Here is a 23,695-nt window from a genome sequence, read left to right as displayed (position 1 = left end):
CTTTAATTAGCACCTATTGTGCTCTAGTTAGCACCCTCCTAATGACAGGGTAGCTGTCCCTCCTAATGATGGGACTGACGTCTCTCCTGACGGCTCTCCTGATGCTTTGTCCCCTGTTTACAATGGGGTACTCAGGTCAAGCAGTTTCAGTCTCTTGTTCATGGTAATGAGTCATTCACATCATCAGGAGAGCCATCAGGAGAGACGTCAGTCCCATCTTCTCTACAAGGGTCAAGACAGAAGTCAGACTATCCAAGCAACCCAGTCCAGTCGAAGATTCAAGCTTCTCTACTATACAGGAAATGTTGCCAGTGCACAGGATGACTTCCGGAAGAGATACCACACCCATCTCTGGATGAAGCTGCACCTCGAACAGAGAGAAAAGAAAAAAGTAGAATCAAGCACCAGAAAGACAACAAATACAGTGTAATTTGTCAGCATTAAGCAACAAGAAAAACAGAAGAAATACTAAGGTTATCACCGGCCACTAGCCCCCTAAGCTTCACTAAAAAACCCAGGTTTTAGATAAAGTTGAGGCCGCAGCCTGCTCCATTTACTAATTAAATGAATTAAAAGAGTTAAAAGCATAGAAACATACTATGTTAGTATGCTAGCCATATGAAAGGGAAAATAAGTGTGTCTTCAGTCTGGAGTTGAAAGTTATAGAATCTGACTGTTTTATTGATGCAGGGAGATCATTCAACAGAACAGGGGCACAATAAGAGAAAGCTCTATGACCTGCAGACTACTTATTCACCCTAGGGACACTAAGTAGTCCTGCACTTTGAGAACGCAGAGCCTGGGCCGGTACGTAGGGTGTAATTAGGCCAGCTAGGGAGGGAGGTGCCAGTCTGTGAACAAATTTATAGACTCGTAGCAGAACCTTAAAATCTGATCTCACTAGGAGAGGATGCCAGTGAAGGGATGCCAAAATGGGTGTAATATGGTCAAACTTTCTGCTTTGTGTCACAACTCTGGCAGCAGCATTTTGAACCAATTGGAGAGCCCTAATGCTGGACTGTGGTAAACCAGAGAATAGAATATTGCAATAGTCCAATCTTGAAGAGACAAATGCATGAATCAGGGTCTCAGCATCAGCCATAGACAGGATTTAATGAATATTCACTATATTTCACAGGTGGAAGAAAGCAGTCCTCATAATATCTCTAATGTAGCAGTCAAAGGACAACGTAGGATCCAAAATTACCCCAAGGTTCCTCACTTTGTCAGTGTGATGTATGACACACAAGCCTAGGCCAAGCGTTAATTGGTCAAATTGATGCCGATGTCTCACTGGACCAAGAACCATCATTTCAGTCTTACCAGAGTTTAAAAGTAGGAAGTTGCTAGACATCCAGCTTCTCACCGATGCAAGGCAATCTTCTAAGGATTTTATGTGAATGAGATTACCAGCAGTTATTGGCATGTATAACTGAGTATCATCAGCATAGCAGCGAAAGGTAATCCCAAAACGCCGCAATATGTGCCCAAGGGGTGCTATATAAAGGGAGAAAAGCAGGGAGCCTAAGAGGGACCCCTCTGGAACCCCAAATTTCATGTCACTAAGGTTAGAGGTAGTGTTATTGTACAAAACACAGTGAGAACGACTGGTCAGGTATGACGTCAACCATGCAGGGCACTCCCAGTAATCCCTAAATGATTCTCCAGCCTATTGAGTAGAATATGGTGATCCACGGGATCAAACACAGCACTGAGATCTAACAGCATCTGCTGATCTCAGGTACTATGTGACTCTTATCTGCTCGGAAGGATGTGAGGAGCGCTCCGACCGCATATCAGCATGTTGGATTGTCTTGGTCGTTACACAGAGCAGAGCAGCTGCAAATTAGCTCAGCTTCTGTGATTTTGCAAAATTTATGAATTTGCAATGCAAAAATATTTGGAATTACTGAACAATGTGACATTTGGCACCATTGTTGGCCCCATTTTGGCACAGAATATCTAAACTTGATGCCAACTCATTTTCCTCATATTTTAAAAGGTTTGATGCCAGTTGGTACAAAGTAAATGAGTAATTTATAGAACAATATAATATAATAAAGCTTTACTTAATCAACTTGAAGAAATCCAGAATTTTAGAAAAGACATCACTGTATTATCATTAGCAGCACTGCTGGTCGACTTAAATCTAACCAAGTTCAGTTATTTATTAATGCATGTAATATTTAATTTATCTAATCTTTACATTATATCGTTGTACAAAATTTGTTGAACGTTTTTGCACTTCCGTGTGTTTCTGGGTGATATATTCCTGAAAGCATTGCAATTCGTGCACATCTCTCCTCTTTTAGGGACATCTGTGTTGCACTGTATTCTGTTTGAGCAAACATCCTGTTGGGAATACTTCGATTGGAGACACTTCTGGAGGAAATGCTTGTTTTGGCTTGGAAAGGTTCTTTTCTGATGTAACTTTGCCTCTTGAAGCTGGCTCCAAAAGCAAGCAAGAGCATGTTAAAATATCAAACGTTCCAGCAGAAATACACGTTTACAGCATAGTACAAAAAACAGTCTTGGTCTCTACAGCTAGTTTCCTCATTCATGACAGCTGTACAGGGAATTTTTATATAACTTGTCTGTTTAAGCTATTTTAAGATCGAAAGTTATGAATAATTAGGGGTGTGGCCACGTATGTGAAGGGATGAGGACTGTTAGCTTCTGAGGACTCGCCAGTGTTTGTGCTCTCTGAGCATTGCAAATGTCTGAGATGACATGGCTTACTGAGCAGTTAATTGTACGAATGATCTAAGAAATTGGTTCTCCAGTATTTCCAGTGAGTGAAATTTTTTAATTTTAATTTGTATGTTAGCAGTAATTACAATGCGTCTGGAAATTAGTCATTTTATGTTACAGCCTTATTCCAAAATGGAGAAAATACATTTTTTTTCAATCAAAATTCTACTCACAACACCCGATAATGACAACATGAACAAAGGTTTGTTTTTTTGTTTTTGGGGGGAAATTTATTATAAATAATAATAAAAAAAATCACATGGACAATACTTTTCTCAATACATTGTTGATGCACTTTTGGCAGCAATTACAGCCTCAAGTCTTCTTGAATATGAGGCCACAAGCTTGGTGCACCTATCTTTGGGCAGTTTTGTCCATTCCTCTTTGCAACACCTCTCAAGCTCCATCAGGTTGGATGGGGAGTGTCGGTGCGCAGCCATTTTCAGATCTCTCCAGAGATGTTCAATCAGATTCAGGTCTGGCCTCTAGCTAGGCCACTTAAGGACATTCACAGAGTTGTCCTGAAGCCACTCCTTTGATATCTTGGCTGTCTACTAAGGGCCATTGTCCTGCTGAAAGATGAACCGTCATCCCAGTCTGAGGTCAAGAGCGCTCTGGAGCAGGTTTTCATCCAGGATGTCTCTGTACATTGCTGTATTCATCTTTCCCTTCAGTCCTGACTAGTCTCCCAGTTCCTGCTGCTAAAAACATCTCCACAGCATGATGCTGCCACCACCATGCTTCACTGTAGGGATGGTGCCTGGTTTCTTCCAAATATGACACCTGGCATTCACACCAAAGAGTTCAATCTTTGTCTCATCAGACCAGAGAATTTTGTTTCTCATCGTCTGTGAGTCCTTCAGGTGCCTTTTGGCAAACTCCAGGTGGGCTGCCATGTGCCTTTTACTAAGGAGTGGCTTCCATCTGACCACTCTACCATACAGGTTTGATTGGTGGATTGCTGCAGAGAAGGTTGTAAAGATTCTCCTCTCTCCACAGAGGAATGCTGGAGCTCTGACAGAGGGACCATTGGGTTCTTGGTCACCTTCAATTTCAATTTATTTTCATTTATATAGCACCAAATCACAACAAAGTTGCCTCAAGGCACTTCACACAAGTAAGGTATAACATTGCCAACCCCTAGAGAAAGCACACAGACGACAGTAGTAAGGAGAAACTCCCTCTTATGATGACACCTTCCTGACTAGTCTGCAAAAAAATATGAGTTAATCATTCATCTGATTTCACGTGACCGAGCTTGTTTGCCTTAGTTACATTGGTAACCTTGCGATTGGTGTGCGTATTCCACCTTCATTCATCTCATTCGGATCATGGTGGTCTTGTCTTCACGCCACTTCTTCAACAATTTATGGGTTGGCCGAGAGTTAGGTGGAGTCTGGCACAACCAAGATGATGGCATTTGGAGCTGCCCAATTTGAGCTTCAAACCCACTCTTCATAAAAACTCTGAGTGGTGTCACAGAGGGTTGGTCCTGTATGGATTTCATCTATGCCAATATTGATAATGATACTGCTTACCAAAACCAATGTACTTATCTGAATTCTTATTGATACTACTCTCTGCAATTTCAATGCAAAAATAATAAAATAGTTTAAGAAGGTAAACATTAAATGGTTCTTTAATTGAAAAGTACTTCTTAACAGCCAATAGATCAACTTGAAGAAACTCCGACAGCTGCTTGAGTGTCGTTATCTACAAGAAAACAGCTAATGTTAATGGAAATAAAGTGTTTCAAACACATCAGCCTTGGTTAAATGACAACTTAATTTGACTTTGAGAAAAATTGGTTGAATTTAAACTTTTGCGTATGATGCTTATGTAGAGGATATTTAGAATGGATATTGGGTGTAGATAAGATTAAATTAGATTAGATAGAACTTTATTGATCCCTTGGGAAAACTCCCTCAGGGAAATTGAGGTTCCAGCAGCATTGTATAGCAGCACACAGGGTAAGAAGCACGCAGAGTATCAAAAGTGAAAGTCAAAAAGAAAAACAGTTTGCAAATATAAATACATTATAGAAATACCAGACATACTGATCAGTACTGGTTTACTGGCTGCTACTGTTGTAGGGTGTAAACAGTGCATGGTAAAAGTGTAGTAGAACATTATGAACAATATGAACATAAAAAAGTGACTTCAGGACTTGGGATGCGCAGATGTAATTTTGCACAGAGCAGGGGGAACATTTTCCAGATCAACAGTGGACATCTGGGTACAATATGTAGTTATCGGGATCTACCATTTTCTGAACAGAAGCCTCTTTTTGATTCTCTGCTGCAACATAAATCCAATAATATAATAGTAGTTAATACCAGTCTTGCCTGCTACTTATTAAATTGGGCCCAATTTCCTCATTTTTGGAATCAAGACACAAATTGGTGCCAAAAATGTACAGTTGGAGGCCGCCCTTATTCATGAATAAAGTGGTGCAGACAGTGCACGGTTGCACAGAATTTATCAAATGCCACGGCCACACAGTACCATTGGTTAAGATGTGGTACTCTATGCAATACCAATCATTTGCAAGACTATGTGTCATATGTGTACGATGCAGGTGTTGCACTCTCTGAATGCCCCATCTTATTCTATTGATCTTTATTACTCCATACATCTGTTCTGTGTAGTATGCCCACCAGATCATACTTTATTTGCACTCATGAATCTGGATGGGGCTGCACACTTCCTAAATCTGCACCAGCTGCCTACCATTCTTACAAATTATATGGTTATATGTGGCTTAGTGGTTAGCACTTTTGCCTCATAGCAAGAAGGTCGTGGGATCACCTCCCACCCGGTCCTTTCTGTGTGGACTTTGCATGTTCTCCCAGTGTTTGTTCCCTCTGGGTGCTCCGGCTTCCTTCCAAAGACGTGCGTTAGGTAAATAGGTGAATGTAAACTGATCATATGTGTTGGTGTGTCTGTATAGGCGCTTTTCTACTTCACAAATGTGACATATGTGGCCCTACGATAGACCAGTGGCCTGTCCAGGGTGTACACTGCCTCTAGCCCCTGACTGCTGTATAGGTTCCAGCACCCCCATGATCCATAATTGGAATAAGCTAGAGGAGGGCGGATTGATCCTAATATCGATAATATCGATACCAACGCTGGTATTGATATTGAATGATCCTCGTGTAAGAAGATCGATACTCAAGCTTTTTTCTCTCCCGCACGCTCTGACTGCTGTGCAAGCAGATTCATCAAAGTCTACTCTCTGTCTGTAAGAGCAGCGCTGTGCTGTGTCACACAACACGGAGCAGTGCACCCTTGTATTGTGGTTTGTCAGCCTTCTACCTCAGGAGATTTTGTTTTAAGTTGTGTTGAGTGATATTTTTTAAACAAAAATGTTGATTATGATAATAAAGTATTTTGTTGTCATGTACAATGTTTGGCGAAATTCATTCCTAGGTCTTTTGGATCCTTTGGATCTATGATTCTTAAATATTGAAAAAGTATCGGTATCAGTATCGGTATCAGTATTGATATCGGCGATACTGGGCCTGTATTTACTTAGTTGGTTGGTTGTCCATTCGGCTGCTCCCGTTTTTGTGTTCGGGGTCGCCACAGCGGATACAACTAGATCCGCATTGATATTTGGCACAGGTTTTACGCATGTATTTACTTGGTATTGGATCAATACCAGAATTCCCGGTATCGCCCACCTCTAGAATAAGCCATTATAGGAAATGAATGAATGGTTTGGGGTTACAGTTCGGATAAGGTTTAGGGTTTCATTTTTGTGAAAAACTATATAAAGTTTGAAATTACAACAATGCTTCTGCATCCGGATACTGTTTGTGCACTTTCATAAGTCTTGCACAGTAAAAGAATTCCAACATGGCCCAGATCTAATTCTGGAATATTTGTGATTCAACAACACATCCATGTCTGGATTTTTTTTTATTCCTCTTCCAATGTCCTCCCTCCATTGCCCATGTCTCAAACAGTCCCAACATTTACGTATGTGTTCAACCAAGGAAAACTGAATAAATTCATGAATGGTTTTGGTGTATTTCTTAATTTGAAGAGTAAAATTCCCTTCCCTCCCAACTACTTGCTTCTTTCCCCTGTAACTCCTGGCAACACTGGTAAGTTATTTATGAAATTGTGTCAAGCATAATTAAAGAAGACAAACAAACAAGGGGGGGGGGGGAATAAAAAAGTGGGCTGCTTTAAAGCAGACTGTGTTATTCGCTTTGGGAAGAGAAGCACCTCCAACCCGCAGCCGCCATTCCTTTGTCCCGCTGAATAAACAAGGCCCAGTAGGTGGATAAGTGAAGTCACATGTTCACTTTTCCTTTTTTCCCACACAAACACACCCACATCCTCCTCTTCTCTCTGTCTTCTCCGACTCATTTAGCACCACAGCGCCTGTTCTGCTCCGTCTCTCGGACCAGCACCGACGCTTTTTTTTCCCCTCCACTATGCATCTGGAATAAACTGCCGTTAGCTTCACGTTTAATCCGCACTTCCGGCGCCTCCGACTCGACAAATTCGACATAAAATCATAAATCAGCATCTGAGCACTTTGTTTCAGGTACAGTATCACTTTTTTAAAATTGTGTTTTATTTCTTATTGTTGTTGGATAAAGTTGTAGTCGCTTTTCCCTCAGAATTCCTTTTTGTTTTTGTGGAATAACAGGTGACGAATAGTAATGTGTTGCCATGTGACGCGGTTTAAAGCAAAAATTTAAAAAGAAAAAGTGTTGACTTTCGGGCACACACAGCCACAGGTAGCACAAAAATGTGCTAAGTGCTATTCAGACTCCTTGATTTAGACGAGGAAAGCATGTATTTGCTGTTGACAGGACTTTGTAAAGTGCATAAACAGTCGGTGCCAGCTTTCACACTTTTGTGGCCTCCATCTGGAGCAGAAAGTGTTTTTTGTGCTGAAAGTGTGTGGATTTTGTTGTTTATATTCACTGTTTTAAGAAATCTTTCTTTGCAGTGTTTGTGTTTTGAATGTGCACCAAAGGTCACCCCTGATCCTCCAAACTAAAGCAAATCTGTTTTCACAGTTTGGGGAATATTTGCAGTGATTTGGTAAGCAGTTGCACAAGTGAAGCTACGTCCACATTACTGGCTGAAGTGGTCAGAGTCAAATATTTGTTTTGGGGAGGTGATGGTTTGGACGTTAGAGAGGCGGGCTTGTGGTTCGATACCCCATCAGATGTTCTCGATCCCCAAGTTTCTGTCAGTGTGAACATTAGCACTCTGTATGGATGAACGTGAGGCATATTTTAAAGCGCTTTGGTCATCTGCATCAGATGGAAAAGCATATAGAAACGCACACTTTACCATTTTTGTGTTTATTTATTTACATGCATGCATGTGACATCGATCTGGGACAACTGTAGATTGATAGAGCACATTGTCCATTAATGAAAGGGTTAATGGCTCATTCCCTGGCAGTCTCCTTGCGGAAGACACTGAACTGTGTGAGTAAATGTGGGTTCATAGTGAAGTCACCCCACTGAGAACTTGCCCCAGGTGAAGTCACCCCACTCTAGTAACACAATATTTCAGTTCTGATATGTTCATGTAATAAATTATTTATACGCACCAGTGGAATAATATACTATTCTTAATCAAGTTTTGCTAGTGATATGATGCAGGTTGGGGAATGTAATTGTCAGGTAAAAGTCCAGTAATGAGAGAAGCAGGGAGCACTGCCCAGTTCTATACATCACACTGTAGCAGGTCCATAACTTTAAACTAGTCATTCTTAATTATATAAAAAAAAGCATGGATAGCTGGACTGGGGTGACTCACCTGGACTGGGGTGGCTTCACCTGGACTGGGGTGGCTTCACCTGGACTGGGGTGACTCACCTGGACTGGGGTGGCTTCACCTGGACTGGGGTGGCTTCACCTGGACTGGGGTGGCTTCACCTGGACTGGGGTGACTCACCTGGACTGGGGTGGCTTCACCTGGGGAAAGTTCGCAGTGGGGTGACTTGCTAAACTGTAAATGTGTTGCTCTTATTATTTCAATTCTCATTTTATTTTTTTCTTTTTGCAAGCGTAGGAGACAGTTTATGATTTGTGCATGTCGTGTGAACACACGTGATTTATTCTTTATTGGATTTGTACTTGTATATGTCTGATTTAAATCTGATCCCTGATAATGTGACTGCTTTGACGACAGTCAGAACATTCAGGCCGGGTCACATTTCTCAAAAGTATCTCAAGCCAAAAATGCTCTTAGTCTTAGTGTAAGCCTGCGGGGTAAAATAATAGTAAGATTTAAAATGTTGGCTTGCAAATGGGACCCTGATCTTTTCTGAGTGGAGTAGACAATTGAGATATTTTCACATTGATTTGGACCCACTCTGCATAAGTTCTCCTAGATGTGGTTCATATCTGGATCATTGGTGATGTAACTGCTGTGAGAAGCCTTGAGGGGAAACAAAGAGATCTGTCAGAAAAAAAAGTCACTTACAATAATTCAGTATGGCTATATGGCATTGTTCACATTACCATCAGAAGCGACTTGTTTGTGGGGGGTTTTCTTGCCAGATTTAGATGACTTGGGCAGTATGGTGGCTTATTGGTTTGCACTGTTGCCTCACATCAAGAAGATCGTGGGTTCAATTCCCATCAGAGGCCTTTCTGCATGCAGTTTGCATGTTCTCCCCATGGTTGCGTGGGTTCCCTCCAGGTACTCCGGCTTTCTCCCACATCCATAGACATGCAGGTTAGGTGAATTGGAAACTTAAATTGGCCATTGGCGTGCGTGTGGGTGCGACTGTGTTTGTCTATATGTGGCCCTGTAGACTGGTGTCCTGTCCAGAGTGTGCTCCACTTCACTTCAGGGAAGTTTGGGGTTCCCTGCTGGAGCATTTACCCCCGCAACCTGGTTTCGGATAAGCGGTTGAAGATGAGTGATGAGTGAGAGTCCTCAGAAAAGGTTTCATGTTAAAAAAAATAGATTCAGGTAATTTCATATAGTAGTGTAAATCATGCAATATATGCAATATCATACTAATATATATATAGACACAAAATCAATTACAATCAGTTTCAGCAGACAGTGTGAATGTAGCAGCAAAATGAATTATTTTGCAGCACTGTACTTGACATTTGAAACCAATCATACGGCATTGTTCTCTCTTTTGTCTTGGTCCTTATAATTAAATGAATCATCGCTGTGTCTGTATCGTTTCTGTTCGAGCAACACTTGTTGCCTTGACAGCCTGAATATGAACTCAGCTGCAGTATTTTCTTCTAATACACATTCCAGAAGAAGAGCGAATCAAACGCAGCCAATATGAGTGTGGTGGGGCTGAGGCAGACAGCGGCGTCCCTGACCCTATCCCTATCCAGCAACGACCCCAAGGAGCCCTACATCCACCGTGGGGACGAGCAGGACCGCGAGCCCATCCGCGGCAGGACCATGTCACCGGACCTGAGGCAGGATTTCAACATGATGGAGCAGAAGAAGCGAGTCACGCAGATCCTGCACAGCCCAGTATGTAGCTTGCAGCTCTAAATCAGTGCCCTCCTACACACAAGCTTTCACTGTCTCTCAGTGTTTTGAAATTCAGGGCAGCATGCCTTCAGTTCACTGGAATTCCACAGAAATGTGTTTTGTTTTTTGTTTGTTTTTTTGTACTTTACGTGGATTCAAAAGTCATTTTATACATTATGTAGCGCTTTTAGGAGATATGACTGTATCACGCTTGTGTTCTGCAAAATTGTGCTGCTGTCAAAGCTGAAGACCACGAAAGCGTCTGTGAAATCTCACCTGCAGGTGCAGTGAAATATGCTGCAAAATAAAATAAATAAAAATGCATATATGTTTGAAATTTAATTTAATGAAAATATAAGGCTTTATTCTCCTAAGTTTCATGCTCGATATACTCTTTATGTGTTTCTTTTTATTCTACTTGTGATATTATGTCATAAAGACGTGCAGATTAAGCTGTTTGCTCGATGAAGCACGAGCAGGCGCAGTGTAGACACACACAGAACTAATGAAGTATGTGGAAGTAAGTCGAGCCCACACTCATCTGTGATTGCGTAACAGGCCCAACAAGTGGAACTTATCTTGTCGCCATGGAAACCATGGCAGGATGAAGTAGAATGCTTGAGCTTAAGCTGAAGTGCACAGGAAAATAGTGCTTAGCCATAAATTTATAGTCAGGTTTAATAATACAACCCTTTTGCCTCCAGTAGAGCCTTTTCACGTTCATACAAAGAAGTTCTTAGCCATCTTTCTTGATTTGTGTACACTTTAATGAAGAAAGTCTGAATGCATGCTGTGCCCCTTGACAGATCCCAAGGTGCTGCTGGAGGGAGGTTAAGGTCATGTTCTGTATTTAAAAGTAACTGGCATCGTGGTTGAGCATTTGAGTCTTCTCTCTGATTTCTTTATTTTGAAGTCATAATGGGCTTTTTGATTTGGTCCAACAATGATTGGATTCCCAAAAAATAGCCTAAAATGTTCCCTGCACTGGTAAAACCATAGGGCTTGACTATCGATGAGTGGGTGCACCAGTGAGTGGGTTATCCTTCCCAGCCAGCTGATGTAAGCAATAACTCAAAAACCTGCAATGTTGTCGTCTTGTCATTGACCAAATTAAAGGAACATATAATGAGGATAAACCCTTTCACACTGGTGGACTTTGATGGCACAAACGATACAAAAATCCATGTGACCATCCCTCACATCTCTGCCACCTGCATGGTTAGTGGTTGCCGGATGGATTTTTAAAAATTAAGACAACACAAAAGTCCAGTTATTTTCCTTTGATAATGCTGGACCAGAATTTTTTTCCTTCATTCATATCATCATTAGGTGTACTAACACTGTGTAACATTTCACTGAAATCGAATAAACTATTTAGGAGGAGTTGCACTTAAATGATTCATGGACAGGGTGATTCATGTGTAGTTGAACCATGATGTGTGTGGACTCCCCCTTACAGCTCATTGTGCATATGAACCATGAATTAATTGCAATGTTTACATAGTATTGTGAAATGCTGATTTATTGTCTCAGTGATTTCTTTCGAAAGTAATAATTGTGTAAATCCCAATGCAGAGTTGCTGTGAAGTCAAAGCAGTTGTGTATTCAGGTGAGCATGGGGAAAAGCAGTTAAAAGAAGACAGCCTCTGCCACCTTACACTCCACTCAAGGCAGACTGGTGCAGGCTTGATGCACATCAGGGTCCAAGCACTGAAAGAATTTCTCTGAAATATCAAGAGTTGAGGGTGGGCGGCGTAGAGGTGGCTCGGAGACCACTATGACTTTCCCCCGACTTTTGTCGAGTGGTGTGCTATTAAAACAGTCGTTTTTATCTCTGTTGCACCACAACTAAAAATCACTTGAGTAAATTTTTAGTAATCCAGCTAACAGTCCTGCAAGCAAAGACAGAGAGGTACAGAGTTAATAATAGAATAATCAGTTATTTGTAAATGCATAAAAAAAAACAACAACATTGCAGTAAGCGTTGCATTCACTGCAAAACATTTGTGCTTGTTTCCAGGTTTTTAAAGATGAATTGGAAGGCCATGATTCAGGATCAGGGTGACGAAGGGCAACACCATCAGGCCTGCTGGCTTTAAGGCAGATAGCTGACCTGGTCGTGGCCAGCACCGTGGGAGGAGCTGTGGACCTTTGGACTTCACCATCAGTGAGTCACCGGTTTGTGTGTGTGACCATCTCAGTGTTTTCCCCTGATTGGTTCTGATTCTCATTCAAGCATGTGTTCTCTGCACATTATGCCCGATGAATATCTTCATTGTCACATTCTTAGACCTTGTGATACCAAAACAACCCTGAAGCAGCAGAAACGGGTAATTTTGTTGACTCCATTCTTGATTGTCAGTGTTCCTATTAAATGTCCCACATGATCCGGCCCAGTAATTAATGGCAGCTGGCTGCTATGCCAGTTATGTTGCCGTCTGCACTTTCAGTTTCAGCGTGGAGGCCGCCTGGACCTGAAAAGGATCATCTTACAAAAAACCTGTAGTTCGTGGTGAAATGTAAACATGGTTAGTGTGGGAAATGATGGGAAGGTAATAGAGGCAGACCCACCCTTTTTTATATATATAAAGCTGAAATGTCTGCAAAACATTCTTATCCTGTGTGGTTAAAAGCCTTTATATGGCATTACAGTCCAAAAATATCCTTCAGTTTCTTGTTAGGAATTCTGGAAAGGGTTTCTTTTTTAAGTTCTATCTGGGGTACTCATATTCTGTGGAATGTTTATTTTTTATCTCATGGATAGAGAAACAATGCTCTGCACAAACACAAATTCTGACTAAATGTATTTGTCTAATTCCTACTCAAAATATCAATGTACTGTAAATATAAGACAAAGTGGCTTCATGTAAAATTTCAGGAAGACAGAAGAACTTGATTTTCAATAAAACATCTTAAAAATCTTGTCAATTGAAACAGTCTTTAGATCATCTTGTTTTGAGTAATATCCAGTGGTGGGCACAGCTAACCAAAAAGTTAGCTTCAATAACAGATAATCAGCTAACTGAAATGTTATCTTTTATAAAGCTAAACCGATAAACCACCCAAAAATTTATCGGAAGCTACAGCTAACTGATAACTTCTAGTATTGTCTCCAATACACTTGCAACTACTATCAAGCTGATTTTGAGTTTTAACACCACGATCGCTTCTGGTAGCATCAAAGGCGACCACAGACCCAAACAATGAGTCAGCACTTCTGTCTTTGTGCATCCTTCTCCCTGCTGGAAGCTCCTGTTTACTACGTAGCTTGCAGCAGAGACGTACTTGAGAGGAGCAGTGAAGCTCAACACTCTATTCAATAACAGTGTCGCCATAAGGCGGAGGTCATGCAAAATAAAGCAGTGCTGACTTATGGTTTGGATTTAAAAATAAAATTAATACCGATAGAATAACTCCATTAATGTCAATTCTGTCATTTGTACAAAGTTGAAATATAAAATATATCTTTTAATGTTAAATAATGCACTAATTCTCAAGTTTTGTAACAAACACAGACAGATATGAAAGGGATTACGGGTAAAATGTGCCTCCGCTAAACACTGATTGGTTGACTCATTCATTCTATGTAAAAACCAACACGTTAATGTGAGGTGTGTGTTGGGTGTTTACATATATAAATATGCATTTGTAAAATATGCCATTTTTTAATTTGTAAAAAAAAAAGGCATTTGTACGGAGCCCGCCTGGGGACATGGTGGTTCTTTTTTTTTTTTTTTTTTTTTTTGGCCCAGATTATTGCATTCCCTCTTAATAGTTTTTGTGTTCCCTCGCAGTAACTTAATATCATACTAAAGCTCATGCCTATCAGAGCACACAGTGTGTGGAATCAGGTGGGGAGAGACTGAACGCATATGCGCGTGCACACACACGCACACAGACACACATACACAGCAGACAGCAACAGGATTCACGACAGATGAGGGAGTAAATTGCCACACCTTGCACAGCTGTAAGACTCCATATGAAATATAGTTTATTTATACAGCAGTGGTAGTAAGTAGCAACACCTGTTAGTGTGCCTTATGAACGTTTATTTTCTTTTCTTTTTTTTACCGTCCTCTCGTGAATCCTGTTGTTGTCTGCTGTGTGTGCCCATGCATATGCGTTCAGTCTCCTCCCACCTGATTCCACTCTCTGTGTGCTCTGATAGGCATAAGCTTTAATATGATATTAGGTTATTGTGAGGGAACGCAACAATATTGCATGGGAAGGCAATAATATTGCAAGGTAATGCAATAATAATGCGAGGGAATGCAAAAATATTGCGAGAGAAGGCAATAATCTGGCCAAAAAAATTAACCACTATGTCCCCAGGCGGGCTCCGTATATTTGCAAAAAAAAAGTCAAGTTGTAATTAAATAACCGTCTGATATAACCGGTGTAAATAGAACCATCTCCTGGCGTCCAGATGCTCATACTGCCATGAACACTACTGGCCAGTAGATGGCAGTAGAGACTGTGAAAGCTTGCCAAAAAAAAAAATTTCCAGATAATCCGTGTCTGCTACGTTTAAGATGCGTACAAACACAATAATGTCTATAAACCCATAGAATATATTCATGAGAGTTTTAGGCACAGTATACAAAGAGTTTAATGCTGTTATCTGTGCAGAGCCTGATCAGAGCGTCTCAAATGCATTTCTTCTGTCATGAATGTACTGAGGTACCCATAATGCACCTCTCGACACAGAATGTCCACACTAAAACCTTCAAAATTAGTGCATTACTTTAAAACTAAAACATATATCTGATATTTCACTTTATAAACCTTCAGACGTGACGTTAATTTAAATAACTTGTCCTGAAATGAGTTTGGTTAAAATTCTAACCATAAGTTAAAACGGTGTGCCTCTGGATGATTTGGGTGATATTGCCAGCGTGTCAGTATGGGGCTCAAAAGAATTTTTTTTTTTTCTCATTTCTTTTCTGTGACCAGTTCTCCTTTGCTTACAGAGGATAGAGTGGTTTCTTCTGGAACCAGCTCTCCTCTGTTTGCAGAGAATGTAACTGCGCATCTACTACAAAACTTCTAACAGGTAAGTACTCAACTGATTTTAGACTTAATAAATGTTTGCAACTGTTAAGCTTCGTTTACCACGTCTGCAAAAATATGTTAGCGGTCTAAAAATTATTGGACCAAAACTTATCGGAAGATAATTAATCCGATGATTTTCAAAGTAGAAAGGCTAATCCAATATTGAAAACATTATCTTTGATAATTAGCGGATTAGCGGAACTGTACCCACCACTGGTAATATCTGAGATTAAAACAAGCTTTATTGACTCGCCATGAGATTTTTAAGATGCTTTGTTGGTTGGAGAATATGTAACACTTCCTAACACGAGTAAATTAAAGCTTACAGTGAATTTTTACTTGTTGCTCTATTTGCTAAGTGACTGTGTCTCATATTAAGTGTAGATGAGATATTTTGACTGGAAATTAGACTGATACACTTGGTAAGATTCTCATTTTTGTTGTTATTGAAGCATCAGGCTGCTTTTCCACTACAACAGGAACTAGAAACAATAACTGTACCCTATGGGACTGTTGCTAAATATAGTACTGGTTACAAATTGTGTTTCCACCTTCTTCAGTGGAACTTGCACATACTTCTTGGCAGTAAAAACGGACATGTGTTCAGTTATCGTAAGAAGGGCAATAATCGCTTAGATCCTGTGACTGCTACAGTATCTTGCATCTTGTATCATGTATTGCAGTACAGGTTGTACGTCACAGACAGACCATTGCTCTCTTGTATGAAACTCGCTAACAAGAAGCAGCAATGTTATGGCGATCGTGAACATGGTGTGATGTCCCTACACCAATATGTAGGGGTGCAACCAGTCAGAAGTCCTGTCCCTAGGGTCATGCTGTGTCTGGTCAGTACTACATGTCAACAATAACCAGATATTGAAACTGGACCTGGACGCTTGGCCATTGGAGAACTATTATATCTGGTTTGAAGTGCCAAAAGTGGAAAAGCATCTATATATGTTACTGATTCTGATGTGTCTTCTACCAGGTTTGGGAACGGTGACTCCAGTCAATGATCTGTACAGCATTGAGTCTCCATCTTTCACCAAAGGAGAGAAACAGAGTCGCTGCAGGCTGGCCAGCCTCTACAGGCTCGTTGACCTCTTCAACTGGGCTGGTTTTACAAGCGCCTACATTACTGTGAGTCCAGACTCATGATCACACCTGCTGACGTATCTTGTGTGAGGTTCGTGTATCTTTATGTGAGCATGTTGTTCTCTAGAGGGCTTGAAGTAGACGACTTTTTATTTATAGCTACAACAGTTTTTGAATAGGAACAGTTCTCCCATAGCACAGATCTGATACACTATGTGAAGACCGCCTGAGATGTCAGAATGTAAAAAAATGGCTTTTTCCCTAAAGAGAAAACCTAGAAGGTAAGTTTTTATCAGCCCTCATACAGATTTTTTTTAATTTTCAAGAACAGTTTTCCTCTGTGGTTCAATTTCTTCTGCTCCCTGCTTCACGAAACTGAAAACCGACTTTAAAGAACATTTCTTCTGAGCAGTGAGACTTAGAATACAGTAGTCTCATTGCTGTGAAAGGGGTTTTTTCCACTCCTAAAAGGAGGGAAACACAAGGCATCAGCAGGGCTGGATATACAGTACATACCGATCTCCAAATCTCCTCTGAGAGCTCCAAAATACAAGCTGTGTAAAAGTACACAGTAACATTACGTTTTAGAAGTCTGTGGTACATGGGAGAAAATGTTGCTTCGTTAACTTTCATTACTCTTGCACTATAAAACTGAATAATTTGGCAGAACCCAAACAAATGGTGGTTTGGAGCCAGTGATCTTCTGATTTGTGAATAATGTTTTTTGTCAGCTGAGTTGCAGGCACTGATATGGTTGTCCTAACATATATTTCAACTTTTTAATTACTAATAAATCTAATGCCATCTTGAATACTTTACTTTGGGAAACTTTAAAGGCTTATCTGAGCGCCAAGATTATTTCTTATTCGTCTTACCTGTCCAGGTCCAGGAGAGCTAGACAAAATGACCTTACTACAGAAATTTTAAAACTTGACCATCAGTATGCCCAGAAACCTTCTCCTGAGGTTTCTAAGCAACATTTTACTTTGCAACTTTAGTTTGACTTGATCTCGATGAGGGAAGCTGAGCATTTGTTACTACAGTCTTGTGGTAACTATTATGAATAGGGTGATAAAGCTATACTGGCTTTTTGGCCCACCAACTCAGACATCATGTTGCCACCCACCAAATTGTACAAATAAAAAATACATCTGGTGCTTTCACATCTGACCCAACTGAAATTAATTCTGTTTTTAAAAATTTTTTGTCACTCTCTACACCTCAGAGTTTCCTCCCAACTCTAAAAATATGCAGCAATTCCTGATGACCTACAAATCCCTGCAATTGATACTTTAAAAGCAGTAGAAGTTGATGCTCCCCTTAATCTGGAAGAGATTTTATCCTTGATTAAATTGTTACAGTCAGGCAAATCCCCTGCCCTGATGGATTCCCTTCTGATTTTTATAAGAAGTTTCATATGAAATTACCTCCTTACTCTTGTCAGTTTTTGAGGAATCATTGGAACAGGGTTCTCTCCCCACAATGTTGAGACAGGCCTCCATTTCATTACTGCTCAAGGAAGGAAAAGATCTGACTTCCTGTGTTTCCTATAGACCTATTAGTCTCCTTAATGTGGATGTGAAAATTTTGGCCAAACTGTTAGCGTGCCGTATGGACTGAATCCTCCCTCGTATTATATCAAATGAACAGACTGGTTTTATCAAAGGAAGGGATTCCTTTTTAATATACGTACCCATTTCAATATACTGTACTCCAAACACCATAGTAATCTCCCTGAAGTGGTAATTTCATTGGATGCTGAAAAAGCATTTGATATTTGATTTGAATGGAATAGGAGTACCCTTTTGCAGTCCTGAAGAAATTTGGTTTTGGTGATAGATTTATTTCTTGGATTCATCTCTTATATACTTCCCCTTCAGCTTCTGTCTGCAGTAATAATGTACATTAAAGTGTTTTACTCTATCACCTGGTACATGCCAAGGTTGTCCCCTCTCCCCTTTACTTTTTGCTTTAGTAATAGTACCACTATCAATAAGTCTCAGAACGTCTTCCTTATTTCTGGGCATGACTCATGGGACTACAGAACAAAGGCTTGCTCTGTATGCAGACGATTTACTTTTATATGTCACAAATCTACCCTGCCATTTAACATCTATCATGGCAGTACTCTAAAATTTTGGCTCTTTTTCTGGATATAGGCTTAACGTACAAAAAAGTAAATGCTCGCCTATAAATGTAGCTGCACAGTGACTCAGACAAACTGATCTTTCTTTCCATCTGACTCATTCTGGTTTTAAGTATTTGTGAGTGGATGTAACTGGTTCACATCAAGCTCTGCAGGCCACAAATTTTATTCCTTTAATATCCAATAAGGTTAGCTTTTCAAAGATGGGTTAATTTACGTATGTGTTTAAGATGTTATTAATATAGTGAAAATGAATGTTTTACCCAAGTTTTTATGCCTTTTTCAGTGAATTCCTTTGTTTTTACCAAAAACCTTTTTTAAATTTATTGATCAAATGATTTACATGGAGAGGTAAAACTCCAAGAATATGTAAATCATCATTACAAAAATGTCGGCTCTGTGGAGGTCTGTCTTTACGTAATTTGATGTTTTATTACTGGACAGCTAACATTCAAAAATGCATTTACTGACTAAAAGAGTAAAAGTTCAGCCATTTTGGATTTCTTATTTTGATGTTATCTCTCACGTTCTTGGATTCAGGCTGGAGCCTTGTTCGCTGATCACTATTTGTGGAGTTCCTGGAGTCCCCACTGTGTCCTTTACGAACTCACAGGTGGATGCAATTGCTTTTACCTCATTGCTAGCACGACACAGAATATTATTATCCTGGAAAGCTCCACGTCCCCACCCATTTCTTTCTGGTTGAAAGATCTCATATTTTGTTTTTGTTTTTTTGTTTTTTACTTGGAAAAAAATCAAGTTTAGACACAGAGGAAGGGCTGATAGGATTTTAAAACTGTGGCAACCTCGTATCTATTATCTTGGATCTCTGAAAACTTTTGGACCTGATTAAGCTGATTGGTGTGTGTGTGTGTGTGTGTGTGTGTGTGTGTGTGTGTGTGTGTGTGTGTGTGTGTGTGTGTGTGTGTGTGTGTGTGTGTGTGTGGTGGGGGGGGTTGTTATTGTTTCATGGGGCCTGTGGTTCATATGTTAGGATTGGATGTTCAAGTTGGAGCACGTTTGATTTTCTTTTAGTTGGGTTTGTACTTTTGAAGATGATGTACTGGTGTTTTGTCTCTTGTTTTAAAAACAAAAAAGATGAATAAATGGTTTTAAAAAAAATATTTCTTGTAAATCTCTTCCAAATCTACCAAATGTTGGTCATAGCATCTGATTCCTTGAATTTCTTCCCCTCAGGGGTTGAAATTATAAATGGTTTCCAGACAGCATGAATTTTTGATCATATTGGCAATATCATATTATGAATCTCTTATCTAAATGCTAAGGAATAAAATTATATTGGTGCCAAAGAAAATTCTTTTTGTGTCTTAAAGCTTAAAAAAAACAGTGGCACTATACCTTTACAGAGGTCTTCAACGTATTCCAGAAAGGGCCGAGAGGATGCAGATTTTCTTTGCAACATTCCACCAGATGGAATCTGTTAAATCTGTGAAATCACCTGGTGGAGTGGGTGGTTGCAAATTAATATCATATTCTAACTGAAAAGTGTTTCTCAAACTATTTAAAAATAAATAGTAGTTCAGGGGTGGCCAAGTTCGGTCCTCGAGAGCCACATTCCTGACACTCTTAGTTGTCTCCCTGCTCGCTCCAACACACCTGAATCATGAGCTTTTCATTGGATTCAGGTGTGTTGGAGCAGGGAGACAACTAAGAGTGTCAGGAATGTGGCTCTCGAGGACCGAACTTGGCCACCCCTGTAGTAGTTCATTATTAACTGAACTCGTATGTAAATTATTGTTTTTGGGGGGATATTTGGGGAGTTACATGGTCCACAAGAATTTTTATTTATTTATTTATTTTTAGGTTAAGTAGTCCTTGGTCTGAAAACTTTGAGAAACACTGCTTTAAGCAGATCTTTTCCCAATATATTCCTTCAATCCATTTAAAAATAAATCAAAGATGAAGTTTCTTATCACGACAAGGCTAGTGGCATTTACTTAAATTAAGTCACGTGATTTCTTGAAAGGACTGTTATAATTTATGGACCTGTCAAAGATGCTTCTTGAAGAGACAGAGAAAAGGAAACAACAACATATGTAAGTGGCACCAGTGTATAACCAGGAAAGAAAGTGATTTATACTCTGGAAAATACGGTAGTTAATCCATTTATAATAAAAAGAAGATCAGTCAGATTTTTAATCTAAATAAAAGATGATTACACTTGCTTAGATCTGCAGTTTTTGCAAGATCTCTCTTTCGTTATAGTGATGACTGCACAATTGATCATGATCAGTGAAGCTGAAATAAGATGGATGAATACAGGTTTAACAGTTAAGTTGCTGGAATTTACTGTGTGTTATTAAAGTCTGTGTGAATGATGTTTTTCTCTGTCTTAGATGCGTGTCAGCAAAGAGCAGGACCACGTCCTTATCAGTCCACGAGGTCTATCCTTTGCTGAGGTTACAGCAGCAAATTTGGTAAGCATATCATTGTTTATGTAGACATATTCAGCTTTATTTGATCAAATCTCTGTCAAAAGTCACTGTAAATCACTGTATGAATGCAATACATCTTAATAACAAAGGAATAGGTAGTGGGTACGCAGTGAGAAACATGACTCCTTATTTAACTGGAAAAATCTGCACACATGTAACTAACGGCAAAGTTGTGTCAGATTCAACAGATGACAGAATTGACTTTGCATTTCAAATGTAAGCTAGAGTTGGCAAATTTGTTTCAGAATGAATTAAACTTCCTACATTCCTTTGAGCTTCAGTGATCAAACTGAATTTTTCTGACAGTTTCTGTGCCGCACAGTCTGTTTCAACAGAGTTGTAATGAAGCTGTGTTTTCCAGTGAGGTTGACTGTTTTAATGTGTTCAAATAAAGGCTATAATTTAAAGGGTGAAATGTCACCATCCGTAAGTGAACTATATAGTTCTCAGTTAAAAGCAGGAGCCACACATGATTGAAATTGTTAAACATGTATTATATATAGTGGCTTAGTGGTTAGCACTGTTGGCTCACAGCAAGAAGGTAATGGGATCGATTCCACCCTGGGGCTTTTCTGTGTGGAGTTTGTGTGGGTTTCCTTTGGGTGCTCCGGCTTTCTCCCAAAGACATGCAGGTTAGGTGGAGTGGAAACTTTAAATTGTCCATAGGTGTGCATAGGTGGCCCTGCGACAGACTGGCATCCTGTCCAGGGTGTACCGCGCCTCATACTCTATGACTGCTGGGACAGGCTCCAGTACCCCTGCGACCATTGGAGTAAGCATTTGAAGGTGTGTGTGTGTGTGTGTGTGTGTGTGTGTGTGTGTGTGTGTGTGTGTGTGTGTGTGTGTGTGTGTGTGTGTGTGTGTGTAAAATGCTGCGATGAGGCAAACCTTACAAAGAGTATGGATGTACGCATATTTGGACTGTCAAGACTCCCAGTCCACGTTTCTTTGATTTCTGTTGAGCATATAATCGAATGTGATATTAAAGCCCCTATCACACCAGGGCCAACATAGAAGTGCGTACTGTCTACGCTGAGTTATGCAGCTCTATGCCAAGTTTAAACAGCTCTACGCAGAGTTGTTGCTCCCAACACAGCGTTTCTGTGTAGGCTCTCAGTTGTCCAGGTGGTTTCCATAGTAGAGAAGCTTGAATCTTCGACTGGACTGGGTTGCTTGACGCGAGGACGTTTCGCTTCAAATCGCAGAAGCTTCCTCAGCTAAAATTCTTGCTCTGGTGGTTTGACTTCTGTCTTGACTCTTGCAGAGAAGAATAATCAAGAAGTCACAAAAGCTGGAGTTTTAAACCTAACCAGACCCCTCCTACCGAGAGGCAGACTGCTATAGGCTGGTGACTAAACAATAGCTCTAATTAGCACCTATTGTGCTCTAGTTAACACCCTCCTAATGACAGGGCAGCTGTCCCTCTCCTGATGGCTCCCTTATCGACTCTGCTGATGACGTGAATGACTCATTACCATGAACAAAAGACTGAAACTGCTTTGACCTGAGTACCCCATTGTAAACAGGGGATAAAGCGTGTCTCAGACCCCCTCCCCAGTTAAGGCTAGGTTTCAAACGTTTCACAAAGAATGCCTCCTTGACCCCTCTCTCAAACCATTTCTTCTCTCTGGCTAATATTTTAACTTCCTTGTCCTCAAATGTGTGGTTAGTGTCTTTAAGGTGGAGATGAACTGCAGACTGAGGTCCACTGGCGCCCTCTCTGCGGTGCTGGTATAGCCTTTTGTGTAAAGGTTGCTTAGTCTCACCTATGTAGTTTTCGTTACAGTTTTCCTGACATCTGATAGAATACACTACATTGCTCTGTTTGTAACTAGGGATCCTGTCCTTAGGGTAAACTAATTTCTGTCTCAAGGTGTTAACCGGTTTAAAGTAAACTGGAATTTTGTGCTGTCTGAAGATCCTCTGTAGTTTTTTCCCTACTCCTGCTAAATAAGGGAGAGACACTCCTCTTCTTCTTGTCTCCGTCTCCTGTCTATCTGGTCTCTTTGTTCTCTGGGACTTCTGCACTTTGTCCAGGGACCATCGTGGGTACCCGCATACTGTGAGGGCTTTCCGGACAAGTTGTTGTTCTTTAGCCCTTCCCTCTGCAGTTGTGGGCACCTGTAGGGCTCTGTGTTGAAGCGTCCTGATCACCCCGAGCTTGTGTTCAAGGGGGTGGTTTGAGCCAAAGAGCAGATATTGGTCAGTGTGAGTTGGTTTTCTGTAAACCCCTGTCTGGAGCTGCCTGTTCTCTCCAATCGTAACATCACAGTCCAAGAAGGCTAAATGGTTGTTTCTGGCATCCTCACGTGTGAACTTGATATTGGCGTCCACCGAGTTGATGTGTTCTGTAAAGTCCTCAACTTTCTGTTGCTTGATTTTAACCCATGTGTCATCAACATATCTGAACCAGTGACTGGGAGAGATGCCCGTGAAAGACGTCAAGGCTGTCTTCTCCACTTGCTCCATGTACAGATTGGCCACAATGGGGGATACTGGAGACCCCATTGCACAGCCATGAATCTGCCTGTAGTAATTCCCCTTAAACAGGAAATATGTGGTGTTAAGACAGATCTCCAAGAGCTGGCAGATGTGGTCTGGTGTGAGTTTGGTCCTTTCAAGTAGAGACACATCCTCCAGCAGTCTCTGCCTCACAGCTGAGACAGCCTCAGCAGTGGGGATGCAGATGAACAACAAA

At 40.6% G+C, this 23,695-nt stretch overlaps 1 protein-coding gene and 1 long non-coding RNA gene across 2 annotated transcripts in view; one reads left to right on the top strand and one right to left on the bottom strand.

Moving 5' to 3' along the window:
* Nucleotides 1–340: 340 nt before the first annotated feature.
* Nucleotides 341–8,013, bottom strand: LOC117523384. Its single transcript, XR_004564489.1, has 3 exons — nucleotides 7,772–8,013; nucleotides 1,606–1,607; nucleotides 341–351 (listed from the first exon to the last, which is right to left on the bottom strand). It is a non-coding gene; the product is annotated as an uncharacterized LOC117523384 (long non-coding RNA).
* The window catches only part of add3b (adducin 3 (gamma) b), a 39,826-nt gene continuing 23,221 nt past the window's right edge, over nucleotides 7,091–23,695 (top strand). The window contains 5 exon segments of the mRNA XM_034184890.1: nucleotides 7,091–7,312; nucleotides 10,018–10,245; nucleotides 12,266–12,416; nucleotides 16,289–16,440; nucleotides 20,899–20,979. Of these exon segments, the coding sequence (XP_034040781.1) occupies nucleotides 10,045–10,245; nucleotides 12,266–12,416; nucleotides 16,289–16,440; nucleotides 20,899–20,979 (585 nt within the window). The 5' untranslated portion in view covers nucleotides 7,091–7,312; nucleotides 10,018–10,044.

Source organism: Thalassophryne amazonica, chromosome 13 (assembly GCF_902500255.1).
Source record: "Thalassophryne amazonica chromosome 13, fThaAma1.1, whole genome shotgun sequence".
NCBI classification, from domain to species: Eukaryota; Metazoa; Chordata; class Actinopteri; order Batrachoidiformes; family Batrachoididae; genus Thalassophryne; species Thalassophryne amazonica.
This window is presented reverse-complemented; position numbering and strand designations above follow the sequence as displayed.